The 18220-nt window shown below is 44.1% G+C and overlaps 1 protein-coding gene across 1 annotated transcript; it reads right to left on the bottom strand.

The window, feature by feature from the left end:
• Positions 1–2251: 2251 nt before the first annotated feature.
• TRNP1 (TMF1 regulated nuclear protein 1) lies at positions 2252–13006 on the bottom strand. The gene is made up of 2 exons (XM_069224074.1): positions 10563–13006; positions 2252–6499 (listed from the first exon to the last, which is right to left on the bottom strand). Exon 1 carries the CDS (start codon positions 12349–12351, stop codon positions 11185–11187), a length of 1167 nt encoding a protein of 388 aa, XP_069080175.1. The 5' UTR covers positions 12352–13006; the 3' UTR covers positions 2252–6499; positions 10563–11184.
• Between the last annotated feature and the right edge of the window lie 5214 nt (positions 13007–18220).

Raw genomic sequence — 18220 nt, 5'->3', positions numbered from 1 at the left:
CACTACAGTGGTGGGGCAACCACGACTTCTGGCCTGCACTGTGTAGCCTGACTGATGCAGTGCAGTACTGCAGTACAACTTGTCAAAATAACCATTTATGCAAGGACAAAACCTTCTTTTTAAATATTAATAAGTTACCCATGTGTAGGTCTTCCAGTCCACAAGGTAGGGTGCATGGTATTTAAAAGTGGGGCATGTAGAAAATTAATGTTACCATGGCCATACAGTGGCAAGGCAAAAAAAAGCTATTTTCACTGTAGGCCTAGCTGACCTATATAGAAAACTAGAGTACAGTCTACAATACTCATACTGTATCAAGAATGGGACCAGCTAGAAAAATAATTAAACCACTATTTCTATTACTCATTAAAAGTCAAATTCAACGATGAGTCGGAGGTTTAATAAGTATTAAAGAAAGGTAAATTTAGAAAGTTACAGTTTATCTGCCTGGCTGGCCAGAAGGCTAATTTCTATAATCAGCCAGCTCTCATCCTATGTTCAGCCACGAATAGGTGTGAACAAGGTGTGACATTCATCCCAGGAGCAAAACATAGGCTGACCTGAATGGGCAGAGATGACTCCTCTGAACTCCACAGAATATTCAGAGTAGGGCTGCTGGCATCTTGTGACAACACACTGTTAAATCCTACTTGACAGGTCTGTTGGCCCACATTTAACACTTGTGGCACATTTGAAAAGGAGAGAACAGGATGCCAAGACAATTTCTGTGGATTCCCCTGTCTGGCTGTAAATGACCCTGCTTTTGTCCTGCAGTACTTCAGTCTCTGAGTTAGTTGTGGGTACCATGCATGCCTCTGATTGGATTTTAGTTTTAGATGTGGGAGCACACTGGTGATTTCCCCATGACAACCCCAAACACAAACCCTGTCCCAGACCCCAAGTTTAGTGTGGGTCACCATCTTGAAAAGGCCCTGACACAAGGCATTTTGGGCCGGTTTGTAGTAATTCAAACAGGAACTGCTGAAAAAGTGGGCATGGTTGGATGGATGGCCCTGGGAACTTATACCCCATTGGTTAGGACATGATCAGAGGTCACTCCACCTACTAGATGAAGCCAGGCAGAACAGTGGCACCTCCAGGCGCCCACTGCAGAACACTTTCTGGACTGCAGAAAATCAAAAGAGGACTGGACCTGCTGCCTGTGACATAAGAGCAGCCCTAAAAGACTCGGCCTGCTCCTTCCACTTGTACCAGGACAAAAAAGAAGTGGACTCCAAGGTCAATTGGCTGGCCACTGTGTGGCTACGGGGGGAAAACAAGCAGCAAGAGGATTTTTCTGGAAGTACCCAGCTGACTAGTGCAAAAGGACCTAGACTGAACCAAATTGTTTACCTCTACCTGAAACCTTGTGAGTCTCTAAGTGCCTTCCCTGAGGTCTTGTGTGGCTTTAGAAGTGTACTCTTGGTTGTTTGGGACCTAAGCGACTTAGGGCCTGATTATAACCTTAGCAGATGGGATACTCCGTCACAAATGAGACTGATAGCCCGCCCACCATTTGACAAGTTCCCTAGGATATAATGGAACTTGTAATACGGCAGACGGGATGCCATCCGCCAAGGTCGTAATCAGGCCCTAAGTCAGGAGGTAAAATCTTTAGGTGGGACAAACCTGGTTGGTGTATCCGTCTGCTGTTGTATCATGATTAGGCTAAAATGTTGTCTAAGTCTCGATCTACCGTGACCATTGACTAAGATTGGTGCTTTACTTTTTCTTGGTATTATTTCTACTTAAAAATTTTAAAACAGCCATATTTAGATAAACATAAGCTTTTTCTTTTTTTTAATCTAAATGCATGGTAGAACATTTTTTTGGAGATGAAGGAATCTATTTGCAGATATATCTCGCTCTTAAAATAAACTGTTTTTTTCTCCTGTAAGCAGTGAACTCCTCCAAGTAAGTTTTAGTTGGAGGTCTCAATTTGACTTTTTATTTTCCCACTTCTTTTTGTCAATACTTGCATCTCCATGCTTGAATATGCACTAGATTTAAATCCATTGTTATCAAGGATTAAATGCAAGACAAATATAAAAAAACACTTAAAAATGTATATTTTGTCGATAGGAACGTCTCTGTATACCTTATAATGACTATATTAAAAATTACATTTGAAAATAATTACATTAATTAATAGGCAACATTGTAAATTAGACATAACAATGAGGCAACTTTTTAAAACAGAAAACAGTCATGGACTACAACATTTTCAAATAATTGGAACATTTTAAATATATGATACAAACACAAGGAAAGGGGTGCTTTCAATAATTTGTTTAATTCAAGAAGTTGTAGCAGTAGAGATGAGAAACATTTCCATATACATATTCAGCCTTCTGCGCTGGAGAGTGAATGATTCTATGACTGCTTCTACAGCAGGATACCTACCAGTGCAGGCACATTATTTGAGCCAGGTGAACACTCTAGTTCGTTACTAGAACTCTGTGACCTTCACAGACCGCTATTAAGGGAGGAAAGCATAGGGATATGGGGGTTGATGTTATAACGAGGCCTCTCTCAGGTACTAGCTAGGATTCTCCTCGGTCGATTTTAATCAGCTACAAGCTACTCAAAATGCAGCATTTTAGTAGTGTACAGTTGTCTAATTTAGAATTACATGCAGCATGTGTTTGCACTAAGGAGCCACCAAAGACAGAAAGCTGTGCTATAACCTAGAATGTTCATTTATGTGACACGTGATTTCAGACTTTCCTATCATCTTACCACTAGACCAGGGATGTCCAACGTACACCTAGGATGTCTAGACCCATGTCTTGCTTTTGGCAAATTACCATAAGACAGATTTGCACACAACAAAGGTCAATGAAACCAATTTACATAATTGAAGGTTATCCTTTTTATTCAGGCATACAGCCAATCCTCCTGGAATCATCTTGGACACCTTTGCATTAAACTGACTATAGGCCTTAACCTTTCCTACATCCAGACCCAACAATATAGTTCTATACTATGGTATGTAAATTAATTTTATCTAGACATCCTGGAAATGTATCAAGGATCCCAGGTGTACGTTACACATGGCTGATTACTTTCAGACTATGGGCCTGATTTAGAACTCAGTGGACAGGTTGCTCTGTCACAAAAGTGACTGATATCCCATCCACTGAAACCTAAATCCCATAGGATAGAATGGGATTTAGATCTCAGCGGATGGGATATCTATCACCGTTGTGACGGAGTAACCATTCCGCTGAGTTCTAAATTAGACCCTATGATTGATCTGAACTAAAAACACATGAGGGCCTATTCACTAATAAAGTTAGTATGGCCAGAAATCACTGCCTCTATATGGTTTTCTTTTTTTACAGCATTCACAAACATTCCCAAGAGCATGCCTGGAAATCTGGGCCAGGCACAAGTTTCAAAGCTTACTTGTGAGAAAGTCATGACACTTTCCATGCTGGGTCCTGTTCTCTCTGTACAGAGTATTGGAGAACTCCACACGGGGGAGTGGGAAATAGGATCCTCCGTGCAAATAAACATTTTATTTTCTCTGCATGGAATTCTTTTCCTCGATGAGAGACCCTTCCCTTACACCCCCAGCAAACATAGGGGTGATCCATTCTCTTTCACTCTATCGGCAAGAATTTGTCCCAGCACTTAGCTGGTAAAAATCCTACTGTTGCCAGAGTGGAAATACTTGTTGTGTGGGCGTTCACAATCTTCCAAAACTGACCACGCCTCGGAACACCGGTTTTCTCACCCCTGGATGGTCATGGATATAGGTATAGAGAGCTTTTCACGCATGACAGACCTCTGCACATGTAAAAGGGCCAGTGCCTGACAGAATTTTCTTACTGAATTCCTGGTAGGCATGAAAAAGGTAAGCGTAATGCAAGCGTATGACTGTATAACGGAACTTACCTTTGTGAATAAGGTTCTGCATCTACAACTACCCTACTACACCCAATAAACACACACATTAATGCCATGTCGGTGGAAATACATATACTCTAGTCAGTATTACATATGTGCATATCGATGGGTAACTGTGAATAACAGTTATATTATTGCACCCAGGGGTTCTGAGTGACATAAAATAGACGACAAGAGTAAAGCTTGAGTTGTCTAAACTATCACTCTGAACCCGAGGTGGAAACATCCCCTTTATTCACAGTTATACGTCAGCAAGTTTATGCTATTCCAAGCCCGTCCACTCCTGTAATCTGTGGGATGTTAAATACGGAAAACAGACAGACTAAAGGGGGTCGGGAGGTACTTCTCCAAAACGGAATAGAGTTGCGTCACAGCAGTGGAAAAAGGCTTACTGCTGTGACGTAATTGCATCGAACAATTTTGAAAGCCTGTTTAGGGCAATGGATGGGTACGGGATCCACGGATAACATTAAAGTGCTTGATAAGTAGACTGTGTCTGCAATTTTGAGCTGACGGCAAACAGCCCCACATCGCATCGCTGGTTGCTTGATTAGTCTAGGGGAGGGGCGTATGACTCGTCCACTCTCACCCCGACACCGAGCACGGAAATGAATATAACTAGCAGATTACAAAGCAAGGGAAATATGACAACACCCTCCCTTGGCAGCAGTCTTCTGTTTTGCACAGGAGTGCACTGTTGTGAGCGCTTTCTCTGTGGGGAAAAGAAGCACATCTTATAATTATAAAAAAACATGTCCCAGCGAGAAGGGCGTGGGGGTGGCGTCTCCTGCATTCCCTCCCAGCGTCTACAACCTGAGAAAGTGAGGAGAGCTGCCCAGCATAGTAAGGGCATTGCGAGCAAGTTAGACGTTTTGGTTTTCAAGTCAATTTTTCAGCAAATAAAAGAAGTCCTCTACTGCCCCCACCAGGACTGTGAACGTCTTACGCTTAAAAGGATGCTTAGTTTTCCGGATAGAAAGGTTTCTTTCAAAATGTATCAGTGACACAAACACCTGAATCCGTTAAAAACTGCTTACTTGGCATTTCAAATGCCTTTGGAAAATTGGGATTGTGCACGTCATTAAAAACACTGGCAGATCTATATTCTTCTGAGTTACAAATCTTGCTCACTTAAAAAATGTTTTGGTGATTGCAGTACAAGAACAACATCTGGGCTGGCTAATTGACTATGAAGGCATCTTGCTTTTGAGATTCTGCAGACTTCTCAATTAATCCCCGATAGCCAAATACATTCGGATATTTCTAGGCAGTACCCATGTTGATTTCGCATAGGTTTTGTTCCTGAAGGACAAACCCACGAGGCACAAAAGAACATGCATGACAAACCAATGTTACACAGCAGAGTCTGGGTCCTGTGTGGTAATCTGAGCGGGTTGCCCAGGAAGTCCAGCCCAAAATCAGATTCAGATGATTTGCCCTGAATCTGACGAGGGCAGGACGTTTCCAGATGGTTAACCCTAGCAAGATACCACCTGTAAGGTAAAACAGATACAGGAGAAGATCACGCAGCAGCAAAGTGCCCAGCACCTTTGGCAGAGAGCGCCCACAGCACCCTGCTTCTCGTGCCATGGGTGGTTCTCACACAGGAAGTCTGCTGACTTAGGTGCATTGCACCCAAACAACCTCCAACTAGGCAGGCCGGATAGGGAGTCAGGCATGTCCATTCCAGCAAGCTGGGGTGTCTGCAGGCCTCTGGAGGGGAGTACTAGTTCAGCGATGAGGGATCCCAAACCTGATCCACATAGATTATAACCAGGTCATGTGACAGTCTGTGGTCTCAGCTGTAGCACGGAGGCAAACTTTGTCCACAGATTTCACTGTGAATTACCAACCTGGATTTTGATGGTCACAGATTTCCTGTGAATTGCCAGCATTTTTGATTTTGTTAGTTACAATCTTTGGCGATTCTGCACAATCACGGAAGAGGACAAATTATCTTGGCCATTGCGGCGGTATTTTGAGCGTGCTGGTATGATTCCACTCTTTCACACTGCGAAGACATTCAGGCAGTGCTAGGACTGTGTACTTACATTCTGGCACATTGTGGTTGTTTTTTGGACATGCCAATAAGGTGTAGGAACGTTCAGGTGCATTGTGGTTGCCTCTTTGCCATGACAGGGTGGCACACTGTAGTTATCTGCTGGGGTTGCCGGTATGCTGTTCAGTTGGCACACTTAAGCACATTGTGGGTGTCTCTTGGCCTGGTCCGTAGTGTGGGTAAACTCTGGCACACAGTGAGTGTCTCTTGGCTGTTACAATATGGTATCCGTGTACTCTGGAGATTGTGAGTCTCTCGTGGCCATACCGCTACAACGTTGATACATTCTGGCATATCGTTGCTCTCTCTTGGTTCTGTGGGAATCATGTCAGAACATTCTAGAACATTGTGGTTGGCTTTTGACGTATGGTTTGGTTCTCAGATAATCCTCTGGGCGTACTAGTGTGGTCAAAATGTGGTAAATGGTGGGCTAAAAGTCTCTAAGAATAATGAACAAAAGTCCCTAATATTTCAAAAGAGTTTCTTTGGCTGAAGGTTGCTCGCTGCTGAATGATGTTTGGTAGGTACCTGTGTGGAAATAAATACCAAAATGAAGATGTACACTCATAATATTCCCAAAATTAAGAACTCTCCGTGACTTTTTAAAGGTAACATTTCATGGTGAAAATACAAGACACCATCATTCATACTAGAGTCTTAAATCTAACCCTAAAAATAACCCATACCTGTACCTTAAATTCACCACTGCCCATTCAACTAAGGTCACAATGCTATTATATATATTTATATTACCTACAGTTAAGACCCAGTTTCAATACAAAAAGCATTTTTTGTTTTGCTAATAACTTTGGCGCCGTTTGACGTATGTTCACAATATGTTAAAAATTAATAGTCAGCTTTTGCTGTATTTAAAGTTTTGGGGTGATCTGTCAAACAGGGGTGAGAAAAAGGGGGAGTCCAAAAAACACATTTTCCCCATGCATTTTCCCATTAGGTCTTTAGACACAACTACATCCCAAACCTCTGAACGGAATTACACCAAATTTGTCTGGAAGCTAGATATTGGTGCACACATAGTGATTTTTGTTATTTGGAATAAATCCATTTGGTAGTTTTGGAGTTATTAAAAGGTAAAAGAAATATAGATATCTGGGTGCACCCTAAGCACAGATCTCATGGTGAGATCCGACTGGCTGTCAGCACTTCAACCTGGAAGTGCTGGCAGTCATCTTTGGATGAATATACATGATAGCACCCCACTGAAATGCACTGTACTGAATGACAGATTTTGAGGGTCACAAAAAGGAGAATGTATAAAGGGTAATAATGGATTTTAGTTACAATATAAATCATTTGTTGATAGTACCATACTAATTCTAGGAATTGAGGTGTGTTCTCGGGTGTTTTAACCTGTGAAAAAAGCCTTCAACTGGGGTTTCAAGAATCATTTTTAGAGAAAACTGTTTTCTCATGATTTTCCCTTAGAGGTTATGGAAGGTGTTTGAGAAGCTAACATGAGAGCATATTTTCTGTAAATTCACACTATCTTTCTCTGCCATATGAGAATGAAGTCTAACATTTTCAGTAAAACACGTACTTCCAAGAAAAGCAGCCTATCAGTTGATTCCCTTGTGTTTTACTGCAGCCTCCCAGGGTATTCTAAAGAACAACTAGAGCGCTAACAGTCTTACTTATGAGAAAAGTGTGGCACCCTGATGCCATCTTGATTGAATCAAACTGGTAAAATTTAAAACATTTAATTTAGAAAGGAACAAAATGAGGGGGATCATTTTGTCAATGAAATAATGGCGCTGTAGAAAGAAAAATCAAGGGATGTTTTAAATTGAGTTTTCAAATATCTCCCTCTTCTGTTTCATTAGAACATAATGACATGCAGACTGAAACATGGACTTTCAGTACCAGCAGCACACTGTCAGTTAACTCCCTGGTGATCAGCAGCTTTACCAAAGTTTTCTAATAAGCAACTAGAGTGCTAACATTCTGAATTAATGCCAAAAGTGTGAAACATGTGAACACCATCTTAATAAAAGTGGAAAACTGAAAGCATTTTCTACTGAGGATACAGCAGTAAATGAGGAAATTAGGGAACTTCATTACAAATAAGCCTCCCAAAATGGCCACCAGAGAAAAAAAAACTCGAATATAGCACAAATATCACCCAAATGTAGTCCAAGTACAGCCCAATGACAAAACTGTGCAAACACAATTTTTTTTTTTTTTTGCAGTTTTATATAGCGCATATGTTACCCAAAAGGTACTGGAGGGCTTTATTTGAGCATCAGTTACATTAACAAAAGCCACATTCATTTTGGTTTTAGGCATGAAGAGATTTGCCCAGAATCACAGGATATTGATCTGACGTCGAAACTCGAACCTGGTTGCCCAGATGCAAAGCCTGCATCTGTGGCCGTAACACCACATCCTCTGCCCTAAGTGTAACATATAACCAAGTGATCAACTAGATGAAACAACAAAAACAGCAAACAATAAAAAAAAACTTTGACACTATTTGAGAAAGAAAATATGTCCTCATTTTAGTTTTATAGAGCACTAAACAAAATTTATTTCAGAATAAGACCCTCTCATCTTCAGGTATTACAGTTTTGATTACATCAAGATGATGTCAGGCGTGCCACACTTTTGTAAGAAATATAGAATGTTATCAATCTAGTTGTTAATTAGAATACTGTGGTGGATGCAGAGGTCAAAGGCACAGACTCGGATAACTGACGGCAGGGAGGAGGGAGCAGAGACAACAAGATGACCATGTGGGGAGGCAGGAGGGGCAACACACTAGACCATGGATGGCAGGGAAAAGGGGGGCAGGAGCAATGATCCAACCAAGCACAACAAGCACCAGAGACTCTGGCAACATAACAGACCATTGATAGCAGAATGGAAGAATGAGAGACAGTACAACCATACAAGACAATGGACCAGATTCATGCAAGAGACTCCCAATGTTTTTTGGAAAGCAATAGGGAGGGGACAGGGCCATGCACATGGACAAAAGAAAGCAGAGGGGAAAAAGGCAAGGACAACAAGCTGACCATACCGGACAGACAGGAAGGACAGTTGTAGCATAATGGACCATGAAGGGCAGGAGCAAGGGGATAGGGGCCTGCACATGGAAAACAGAGGGTAGGATGCAAGGAGGAAGGGCAGGAGTAGCAAGCAGACGATAGGCGGCAGACAGTATGGGCATTGGAAGCACAGTACACCATGGAGGGCAACAGTGAGACTATACTGGCATACAGACAACAGAGGGAAGGCGGGAGGTGGTCAGGGGCAGCAAGATGATCGCACAGGGCTGGTGGGAGGTACAGTGACAGCACAGAAGACCATGTATGACAAGCAGGTGGTTTAGTGGCAGCATAACAGTGATTTTGGGCTTAGAAGAGGGCAGGGGCATGCACAAAGGACCATGGTGGACAGAGGGAAGGGGTAGGGTTGGACAGAGACAAGAGAGGACAGGGGAAGGGGCTTCACAACAGACCGTGCAGGATAGGCAGGAGGAGCAGTTGCAGCACAACAGAGCATAGAGGGCAGAAGTGAGTGGCAGCAACTTGGACCATGGAGGACAGAAGGGAGGGGATAGAGGCAGGAAACTCGGACAGGAAGGGTAAAGGTGGCAGGGGCAGGCGGCAGCCATCTGATAATGCTAGACAGGTGGGATGGGCAGTGGCAGTTCAACAGAACACTCAGAGTAGATAGGAGGGGCAGTGACAGGTCCATGGAACATGATGCCCAAAAAGGAGGGTACAGTAGCATGCACACAGACATCAGAGGGCAGAGGCAGCAAGCTAAGCACAGAGGCTAAGCAGGAGGGCAATGATGGGGCATAGAAATGGAAAATAGAGGGCAGGATGAGTGGGAAGGGATATCAAGCTAAATGGAGGGCAGTGGGAGTCCATAAAACCATGCAGGGCAGGATTAAGGGGGCTGGTTCATGGACTCAGACAACAGAAGGCAGGGAGGAGGTGGCTGGGGCAGAAACCTAACAGTTCAGGGCAGGCGAGAAGAGCAGTGGCAGAACAACAGCCACACAGGACTGTAATGAAGGCGCAGGGGCATGGTCTTGGACAATGATTGGCAAGTCGGGGGCTGGAGCTGCAATTTTTGGGGAAATTCACTAAAAAAAAAACGAAAGTTACAAGGATGTTATAGTTAGGTTCAGATTTTACATGCACAAAATCATAGAAATTCTGGTGTTATAGTTAGAGTTATTTTGAGTAACTATAACTCGTGTCTTAAGGTAACTATAACTCGTGCTCTTGCCATGCGCTGCTCATTATCCCAGATACTACGTCACACATGACATCTTTTATGACATTATTGATAATACCAATGTAACATTTGCTGTAAAATTATTGATGCAAAAACCGTGCATGGCGAGGGTGTGAGCTATAGTTATCTTAGAGCATGAGTTATAGTTACTTGAAATAACTCCTAACAGCTGAATTTCTTTTCTATGGTTTTGTGTGTGTAAAATTGGACCCTAACTATAACTTCCTTGCAACCTTTTTTTAATATATATATATATATATACACATACACACACACACACTAATTGTCACATTTAAATGGTAACTATTTTTTATTTATTTACCTTTAAAACGTTTTGTTTTCACTTTTCTTTGTTTTCGGTTCGTCAAAAAGGTTATTTCTTAGTTTTTGTTTAAATTCGATCATAGCTAGAAGCAGTCCTGCTTGCTGAAGGCAGCTCACACATGCCTGGTATTTAGTCAACTGGGGATCTCACACCACCACTGACATGCCAGAGGCGTTATGGATTTTCTACTTCTGGAGAGAAAGCACCAGCATGGCCCAATGTCTGCACACTGAGCAGAGTCTATGAATATCCAATTTTCTTAGTTTCAGAAATGACAGCGATAACACCTCTGTCTCAGTCAAATGTACCTTCAAAACGATGACTATATATATAAACCAAAGACCACCAAGAACATGAAAATAGGGTGTGCATCTTAGCGGTGCATTTTCATTTCTTATCAGACAAGATGAGGCAACAAGATTCATGGTAGGGCATAAGGTGGAAACTGTTCCAGTGTGATGGGCTCTTTGGCATGGAAAGTGGGTTCCTCAATCCTACAGGCTTGTGCTTTGCCAGTGTTATGAATGATGTAGCATGGGATGAGTTCTCTACCAATGTCATGAACTGTTAGCAGTGGTATGCATCTGGCCCACGTGGGAGTTGGTGATAATGGCATATCTCAGATGTCCCTCCGGTCTTCTGTTCTCTTCTTTCTCACCAGTCTAAGGATGGCACATGGAGCTGTGGGAAGGCCTCGTCGAGGAGTAGGGGAATGTGGCACTCTCTCTCGAGGCTCGGCCCTTCGATGCAGTTTACTAGGCCATGGCATGCAGCCAGTAAGTCCCAGTGCTGAGACCAGCAGCCGTGGCTTCTTCTGGCGCCGCAAACTCTTCTTCAGGCGCTGCCCATGGGCTGTAATATATATTTCAGCCTGGGACATGCCAGTGCCCAGGCGGTCAATACCATCTCCGCACCCAACAACACGCAACTCTGTCTGGATGAAGACTTGGTGCAGCTGCTGAATATGGCTCTCCAGTTGGGACAGCACCAGGCGCCGGCCCTCCACCTCCAGCAGCCTGCGTCGGGCCTCAGCCACCTCCAGTCCTGAGCTGGAACCAGGCCTCTGGCTTGGGCTGCTGCTTGTAAGGCTTTTCTGCTGACGGTGCCCTTGGCCTCGACTGAGGCCCATGGAGGTCCTCTTGTGCTCAATTCCTTCAGGCACTCCACTGTCCAGTGAGGCCCCCTCATTCCCTGAACTAGGACTGTTGCAGCCACTCTCTCGCCCCCTCTGGAGTCCAGGCTGCTGAGATGAACTGCAGTCTCCTGAGGTCCTTTGGAAGTCATGCCTTGGAGAGAGATCTGTGGCCCGTTGGGGTGGCTGGCGCTCAGGCCCTGTGGATGGATCTCTGTCTTCTTTGGTCCTCTCGTGCCTGGGCCCTGAAGATGGACTGCTGCCCTCGAGCGTTGCTTGATGCTCAGATCTTGGAGATGGGTCACCATTCACAGAGTCTTTCTGGTGGTCGCATTCTGGAGATAGATCGCCGCCCCCTTGGGTGGACAGGTGCACAGACTTATGAGATAAACCGCTGCTGGGTGAGATTGTCGTGTCCCTGCACTCTGGAGACGGACTGATGCCCTCCAATGATTCTTCTTGGCAAGACACCGGAAACATATCACTACCAGATGTGGTCTTCTGGTACCCAGCTCCTACTCTCACCTCGATGCCCGCTGTTGTCCTGTGACACTCAGGCGTTGAGGACAAGTCCATACCTCCTTGAGCCTGTTGTCTGATCTCCGAAGGCATATCACGACTAGCTGTCGTTATCTGCTCGGATTCTCCACTCATAATCTTGCCCACTGAAGTCCGGGGTCACAGACACATGCCCCGATAATGCCTTAAAGATTGGTGCACAGTCACTGGAGTATAATTCTTATAGGGGGCAGAAAGGCTGTCACAGAAATATGAATGGGTTTCGGCGCCTTCAATGGTGGCGAAGTCGCTTCTGTTCCCTGCGAGATTGGCAGGGAGCTTGAGACGCTAGGGTTGTTCTGACTAGTTCCTACCACCCGATTACACTAGGGTTTGAGCTATTTCAGCAGGATCAACGGCGACATTTTGCTACTCCCGAAGTGTTTGGTTTGGAGATACACAGGATACTGGTGCTCCTAGGATTAACCGGGGCGCGAGGAAGGGTCCACGCCCTACCTAGGAGTAAGGGATACAAACATCCTCCCCATCCTTGGGGTCATTGGATTGTGCCACTCACGTGCACCAGCTCACCCAGAAAGCACTTAGTAGGCACGAACAGACACACTCCAGCTTTTCTGGGACTTGGAGGAACGGACCGGCTCCTGCTGTCAGGGGCAAACACGGGCTCCTGCCGCTCTGGAAGGTCTGCGTGGACAGGTAACGACAGACTCCGGTGCTCAGCTCCTGTGCTCCGTTTCTCGTTGTCGTCCTTGCTCTGCTGCTCTCTCCCATCCTTGCGCAGTCCCATAGCTCCCCCGCTCTCTCCATCACCGTGGAAACGAAGCGTGACGTCACCGCTTCCGCACACGCAGACGCCCACCCAATCAGGGCCTGTTCTGCGCAGAGAGGCAGCCACATCCCCTTACCTGGGACGACGACTACCCCGAGCTCCACCCACCCTGGAATCTAGTTCTCCCCGGGGTCAAGACATCACCTGGGTACCCAGTGCTCCACTTCACTTCCAATTAATCTTGATCGTTGTTTCTATTCAAGGACTTATTTTAGCCTAAATAATAACACCGCCAAACATAACGCTATGAAAATGTCGAAAATAAATACATTTAAAAACATAAAATAGACATAGTACTATCGATGTCGAAACTCCCCGCTGATATAATGCCACTACGTTTTAAATTCGTGGTGGGGAATACAGTTATCCCCTGATCACAACTGTAAATACAATTGATGTAAAGCCCTTCAAAAAAAATGTGTACAGCTGTCAGTCACTGGCATCAGTATTGCTACCGCTACTGTGCACAATAACTATGCCTTCGGCGATGAACATTTATGTTAGGCTTTTAACCAGAAACTGTAGGCTAATCGTATCAGCAACAGAGTTAGTGAGTAATTCTTTCTGTCACTGAAGGTGCTGGCACTCGGGTACCCATACTTCACTTTTCATTTCATTTCATTTCTTTATTTCGGCGAGGAATATGGCCGTAAAAGTAGACCAAATACCAAACATTACACGTCTAGTTAAAATATATCATAATATTAAAATTGATTATATCATAAATAAAACAATCAATGATGGTCCATAATATTGTAATTCATGCATCTTAAACCCCTTTCAGGTATTAATCCAAATGGAAATAGCTTAAATACAAAAGAAATAAACAAGCAACACCATAGTGCTGCTAACAGTACAAATAAATCAACAAAACATAACAAAACAACGAAAACAACAATTAATTCCTCCTTTTTGCAGCATACTTTAGAAAACAGCAAATATTAATGCGGTTGGACGGAGAGCCCAAGGTTTACAAATATTCCAAACAGCCAAATTATTTATAATACCTCCGCTCTTGACGAGAGGGAGCAAATACAACTTGCTAAGTTCCTGATAAAATTTACAAAAGAATACAAAGCGTTGCATGCTTTCGGGTGACACTTCATCACAGGGGCATGTCACAATGCTAACCGTCTCAAACTTCCCCATTGGAAAGCTCAGATGCCATCTCACGAAATCGCATGAGTAGCATCCTCTCCCATGAGGAGTCAACTTAACTCAAGAATGGGGCCATTCCTGGTGACACGTGCAAAGAAACATTCTCTAATCGTGGTTTTAGGGCACTCAGTTATTTCTCTACTGATTTGTCTATTTTGTTTAAACAAAGACTGTACCCGAAGCAAGTATTGCCTAACCATTCTATCAGGCTGGTGAAAAACTCGTGGCTGTCCCAGGTCACACAGCCTCCACTTAAAGTACTGGAGCCAGGGGATGCTCAATGCCGTATCACATTTCAGACAATCCTGAACTATTTCTTAATTAAAACCAGCACGGGGGTTGGTCCATAAAGAGCCCCAAAACAATAGGGGGGCTACATCAATAGCATCCTTTACATACTCCATCCCTAGCTCCAGATGAACAATATAAGTGGAGCAGGGTGGTAGCTCTGTATTCTGCACACTTTGGAGGGGCTTGGGATGTACGTAGTTCAACAAGCCAGTACTGTACAATAAAATAGGGAGTCACTTCCTCCTGTAATCCTCCAACAAAGGTATTATGGGCTTTTTCCCAATGTGGCAAGCCAAACTAAAAACAAACTCAGTGGAGCCAGTACATTTTCACCTTACAGTAGAAGTACAAGGTCCCCAATTCACCTTTGAATAAAAAACACTCCGAAATAGGGGAATTCAGGGGTAAATGCCACAGACTGACCTTGCAACTTGATACCCCCCATCTTGGTTTGCCCTGGATTACATGCCATTATAAATGTTTTAGAGTGATTTTTTTCCAAGCCCAAGGATCCCAAAAATAACACAAATTCATCAATTAGGATCTTCAAAACCACTAGGGTTTCTAGCCAACAATACAGGGTCATCCCCATATAGCAATACAGGGACCTTTTTTCCTGCAATGGATGGGGCATCAGAAACTCTGGCAGACAAAACGGACCCCAGGCCATTAACATATAACAAGAAAAGCAGAGGGGCTAATACGCACCCCTGGCGTACCCCCATCCAATTCTAAATCCATCTCTATCCTTTCACCTGAAGGACCATACCTGACCAAGGCGGAAAGATTGCAGTGGAGGACTCTCAAGAATAAAAACAGGTCACCATCAACCCCCAGGTCAGTCAGTATATGCCAAAGTTTTGATCTCACCACACTGTCAAAGGTGCAGGACACCTTGAGCTTTGCTTATCAATAGTATACTCATACTTATAAAACGAACAGTTAAACTGCAAGTTCTAGAATAATGTGTTGAACATGACATGGATGGTATCCTCCCAACAGCCTCCTCACCCTCAAGAAACACTTCTCCTGATACCACACAGTAATGTCTGTCTGCTGCTCTGAATTTTCAACAAAGAAATGAGGCATAACATGCAGTTTTGGGTTTTAACACACTGAATTCCACATGTTTTGTCTTTTTTCCATGCCTTATCTCCCAATAAATTTCAGCAAGTTTGACCTGCCAGAATATATCATGAAAACTGTGAGGTTGTGATAATTATCAAACAATTGGTAATTCTGAGCCCTGTGCAAACTATATGCACTGGGATAGTAATTTAGCCCTAACCTTGTAACGAGGGCCCAAGATCCATTTGAACTCACTTGCACACTCCACTTTATTATCCTCACTATGAGACTCTTTTTGATATTCAGGACATTTCTCACTAGTAACTTGACCTTTGATTTCTTTTAGTTTTTGCATCTTTCATCACACGGTCATCAAAACATGAATACATTTTCTATTTCAATTTTTGTTTTCTTGGCACAAAATTCAGTAATTCAAAGCTTTTCATATGGATACAAATGGGTTCTTGAGATAACCGTTGAGGCTGTTGATTTGCAAATAAGAGCGGTCCCTTTGATTCTGAAATCCATAACAGGTTTTGCAAGGCCTTAGGTTGCTCAATGCATTTTGAACTTGCTCAGGGGGTCTGCGTCACAGTAAAACCTCAGGTTTATGCTTGTAACAGATCAGTTACTAAAGCCCTTCTACAAGTTTATGTATAATGTATAGTTTGATCTCTCGATTGTCCATGCTATCCGAATCCAACCTCAGAGAAGTGCCTAGAACAGTGTCTCTGCGAAAATATGCAAAAGCAGACCAGCCATGCACACACTGTCAACAAAACAGGCCCATTTACACAGCCTGATTAAATTTTTTTTAAATAGTTTTCTCAAACCATCAGTCTTGTCTGCAATACAATTCTGGATACATTTCGAGTAGTATTCTATAAGACCCATGAATGATCTTAGCTGGTCCTTGTTACATGGTGGCGGAGTATCACTGATGGCCTTTAATAAGTCATTCTTCGGCCTTACACCTTCCTCAGAGAGTGTATGTCCTAAGTATTCAATTTCCCTCACCAAAAATTTACACTTCTCTTTTCTAAGGGTCAACCCTGCCACCTTAAGTTTGTCTAATACCTGTTTCAGGGCAATATTGTGAATAAACATAGTTGAGCCAAATACTAAGATATCGTCCTGGAAAACCATGACATTGTCCACACCTTTAAAAATATTAGACATCATTCTCTGAAATACGCTCGCAGCTGACGATAACCCAAAAGGCATCCTATTGAACTGGAAGATACCCTCTGAGATCACGAAAGCTGTGAGTTTCTTTGACTCAGGGTGCAGTTTGATCTGATGGTATGCACTCTTTAAATCCAACTTGCTAAAAAAACATCCCCCCTTAAGTAATGATATCAACTCATTTATGTTTGGCAGTGGAAATGTGTCATTTACAATATTGTTATTCACACTGCGCAAATCCACACAAAATCTTAAGGTTTATTGCTGATGTTGACGGTTACTGCGATCTCAACTGCTACTAGTGAGCCTTTCGTATACAAGTGAGCTTTTCATACACATTATTGCCTTCTTACGGGACCCTGGCTATATTCTGTGCCGCACTAGAACTGATTTGTGTTTCCCCTGCCACACGTTTTCAGCGGGTGTTGCCAACGTATGAATTAACTGTTTCAAGTAGCCTTTCATACGCATGCTGACCTTTGAAAATTTTCAGCACTAAGGCTGATCGGTAATGTCCCATAGTAGCGGCGTAAACTGGCAAGATTGAACGCTCTTCGCGTTCATTGATGTGTCGCGCGCACAAACGGCTTATGTGCCGCGTGCACTTTGGACTGTACTGAAGTCGTGTTCCACGCATGTTCATTCGCGCGTCCCGAGCAGAAACTGTTGAAGTGTGAAGAGGATCGTGTGATTTCAACGCGCACCCCATTACAGCAACGTGTTACGGTGGTTGCAGGTTACGGTGTATCTTACCTAGCAAAGCAACGCTGTGTTCCTTCTCATAGCAACCATCTGGAGCAACTGAGTATCGTGACAGCGTCTTCCAGAAGTTGTCTTTGTGTGTGGAAATCGAAGAAGGACTGCAAAACACACTACAATCAGTGTAATAGAGAGAGGACCACAAAAAACATTTATTTTTTAAAAATACACTGGACCGACCACAGCTGTGTCCACTTCACATTCCGTCTGCGCACGTCCGCGCCTGGCCCGCGCCCAGCGCCACGACCCCTGGTCCCCAGCTCTCCCGTACCCCGCTGACCCGCTACAACCCCACCACCCTCCACGCCCTCAACCCCGGGCGCTCCAACACCTGCTTCCAAGCCCATCCCAAACGCACCCATGGACCCTTCACCTGTAACTCCTGCAAACGCATCTTCCACCACGCAACTACCATGACCACCAGCCCACGCGCCATCAACCACCTCAAATGCATCCTGGTCAACGCTCGCTCTGTCCACAAACACGCCGTTGAACTCTGGGACCTCCTGGACTCCACCGCTCCGGATGTCGCCTTCATCACGGAAACCTGGATGACCGCCTCATCAGCTCCAGACATCGCCACTGCCATCCCCGAAGGCTACAAGATCTCCAGAAAAGACCGCACCAACCAAGTAGGAGGAGGTATCGTCTTCAAAGACTCCATCAGCGTCACCACCTCCACCGAAGACACCCCTCTCGCTGCTGAACATCTGC

The sequence above is a fragment of the Pleurodeles waltl genome, chromosome 3_1 (genome assembly GCF_031143425.1).
Source record: "Pleurodeles waltl isolate 20211129_DDA chromosome 3_1, aPleWal1.hap1.20221129, whole genome shotgun sequence".
In the NCBI taxonomy this organism is placed as follows: Eukaryota; Metazoa; Chordata; class Amphibia; order Caudata; family Salamandridae; genus Pleurodeles; species Pleurodeles waltl.
The sequence above is the reverse complement of the archived record's forward strand: the minus strand, read 5'-3'. Positions and strand labels throughout refer to the sequence as shown.

What these genes read in the sequence shown, in the direction of transcription:
- TRNP1 (XM_069224074.1), bottom strand. Translation starts at nt 12,351, where the DNA reads ATGAGTGGAGAATCCGAGCAGATAACGACAGCTAGTCGTGATATGCCT.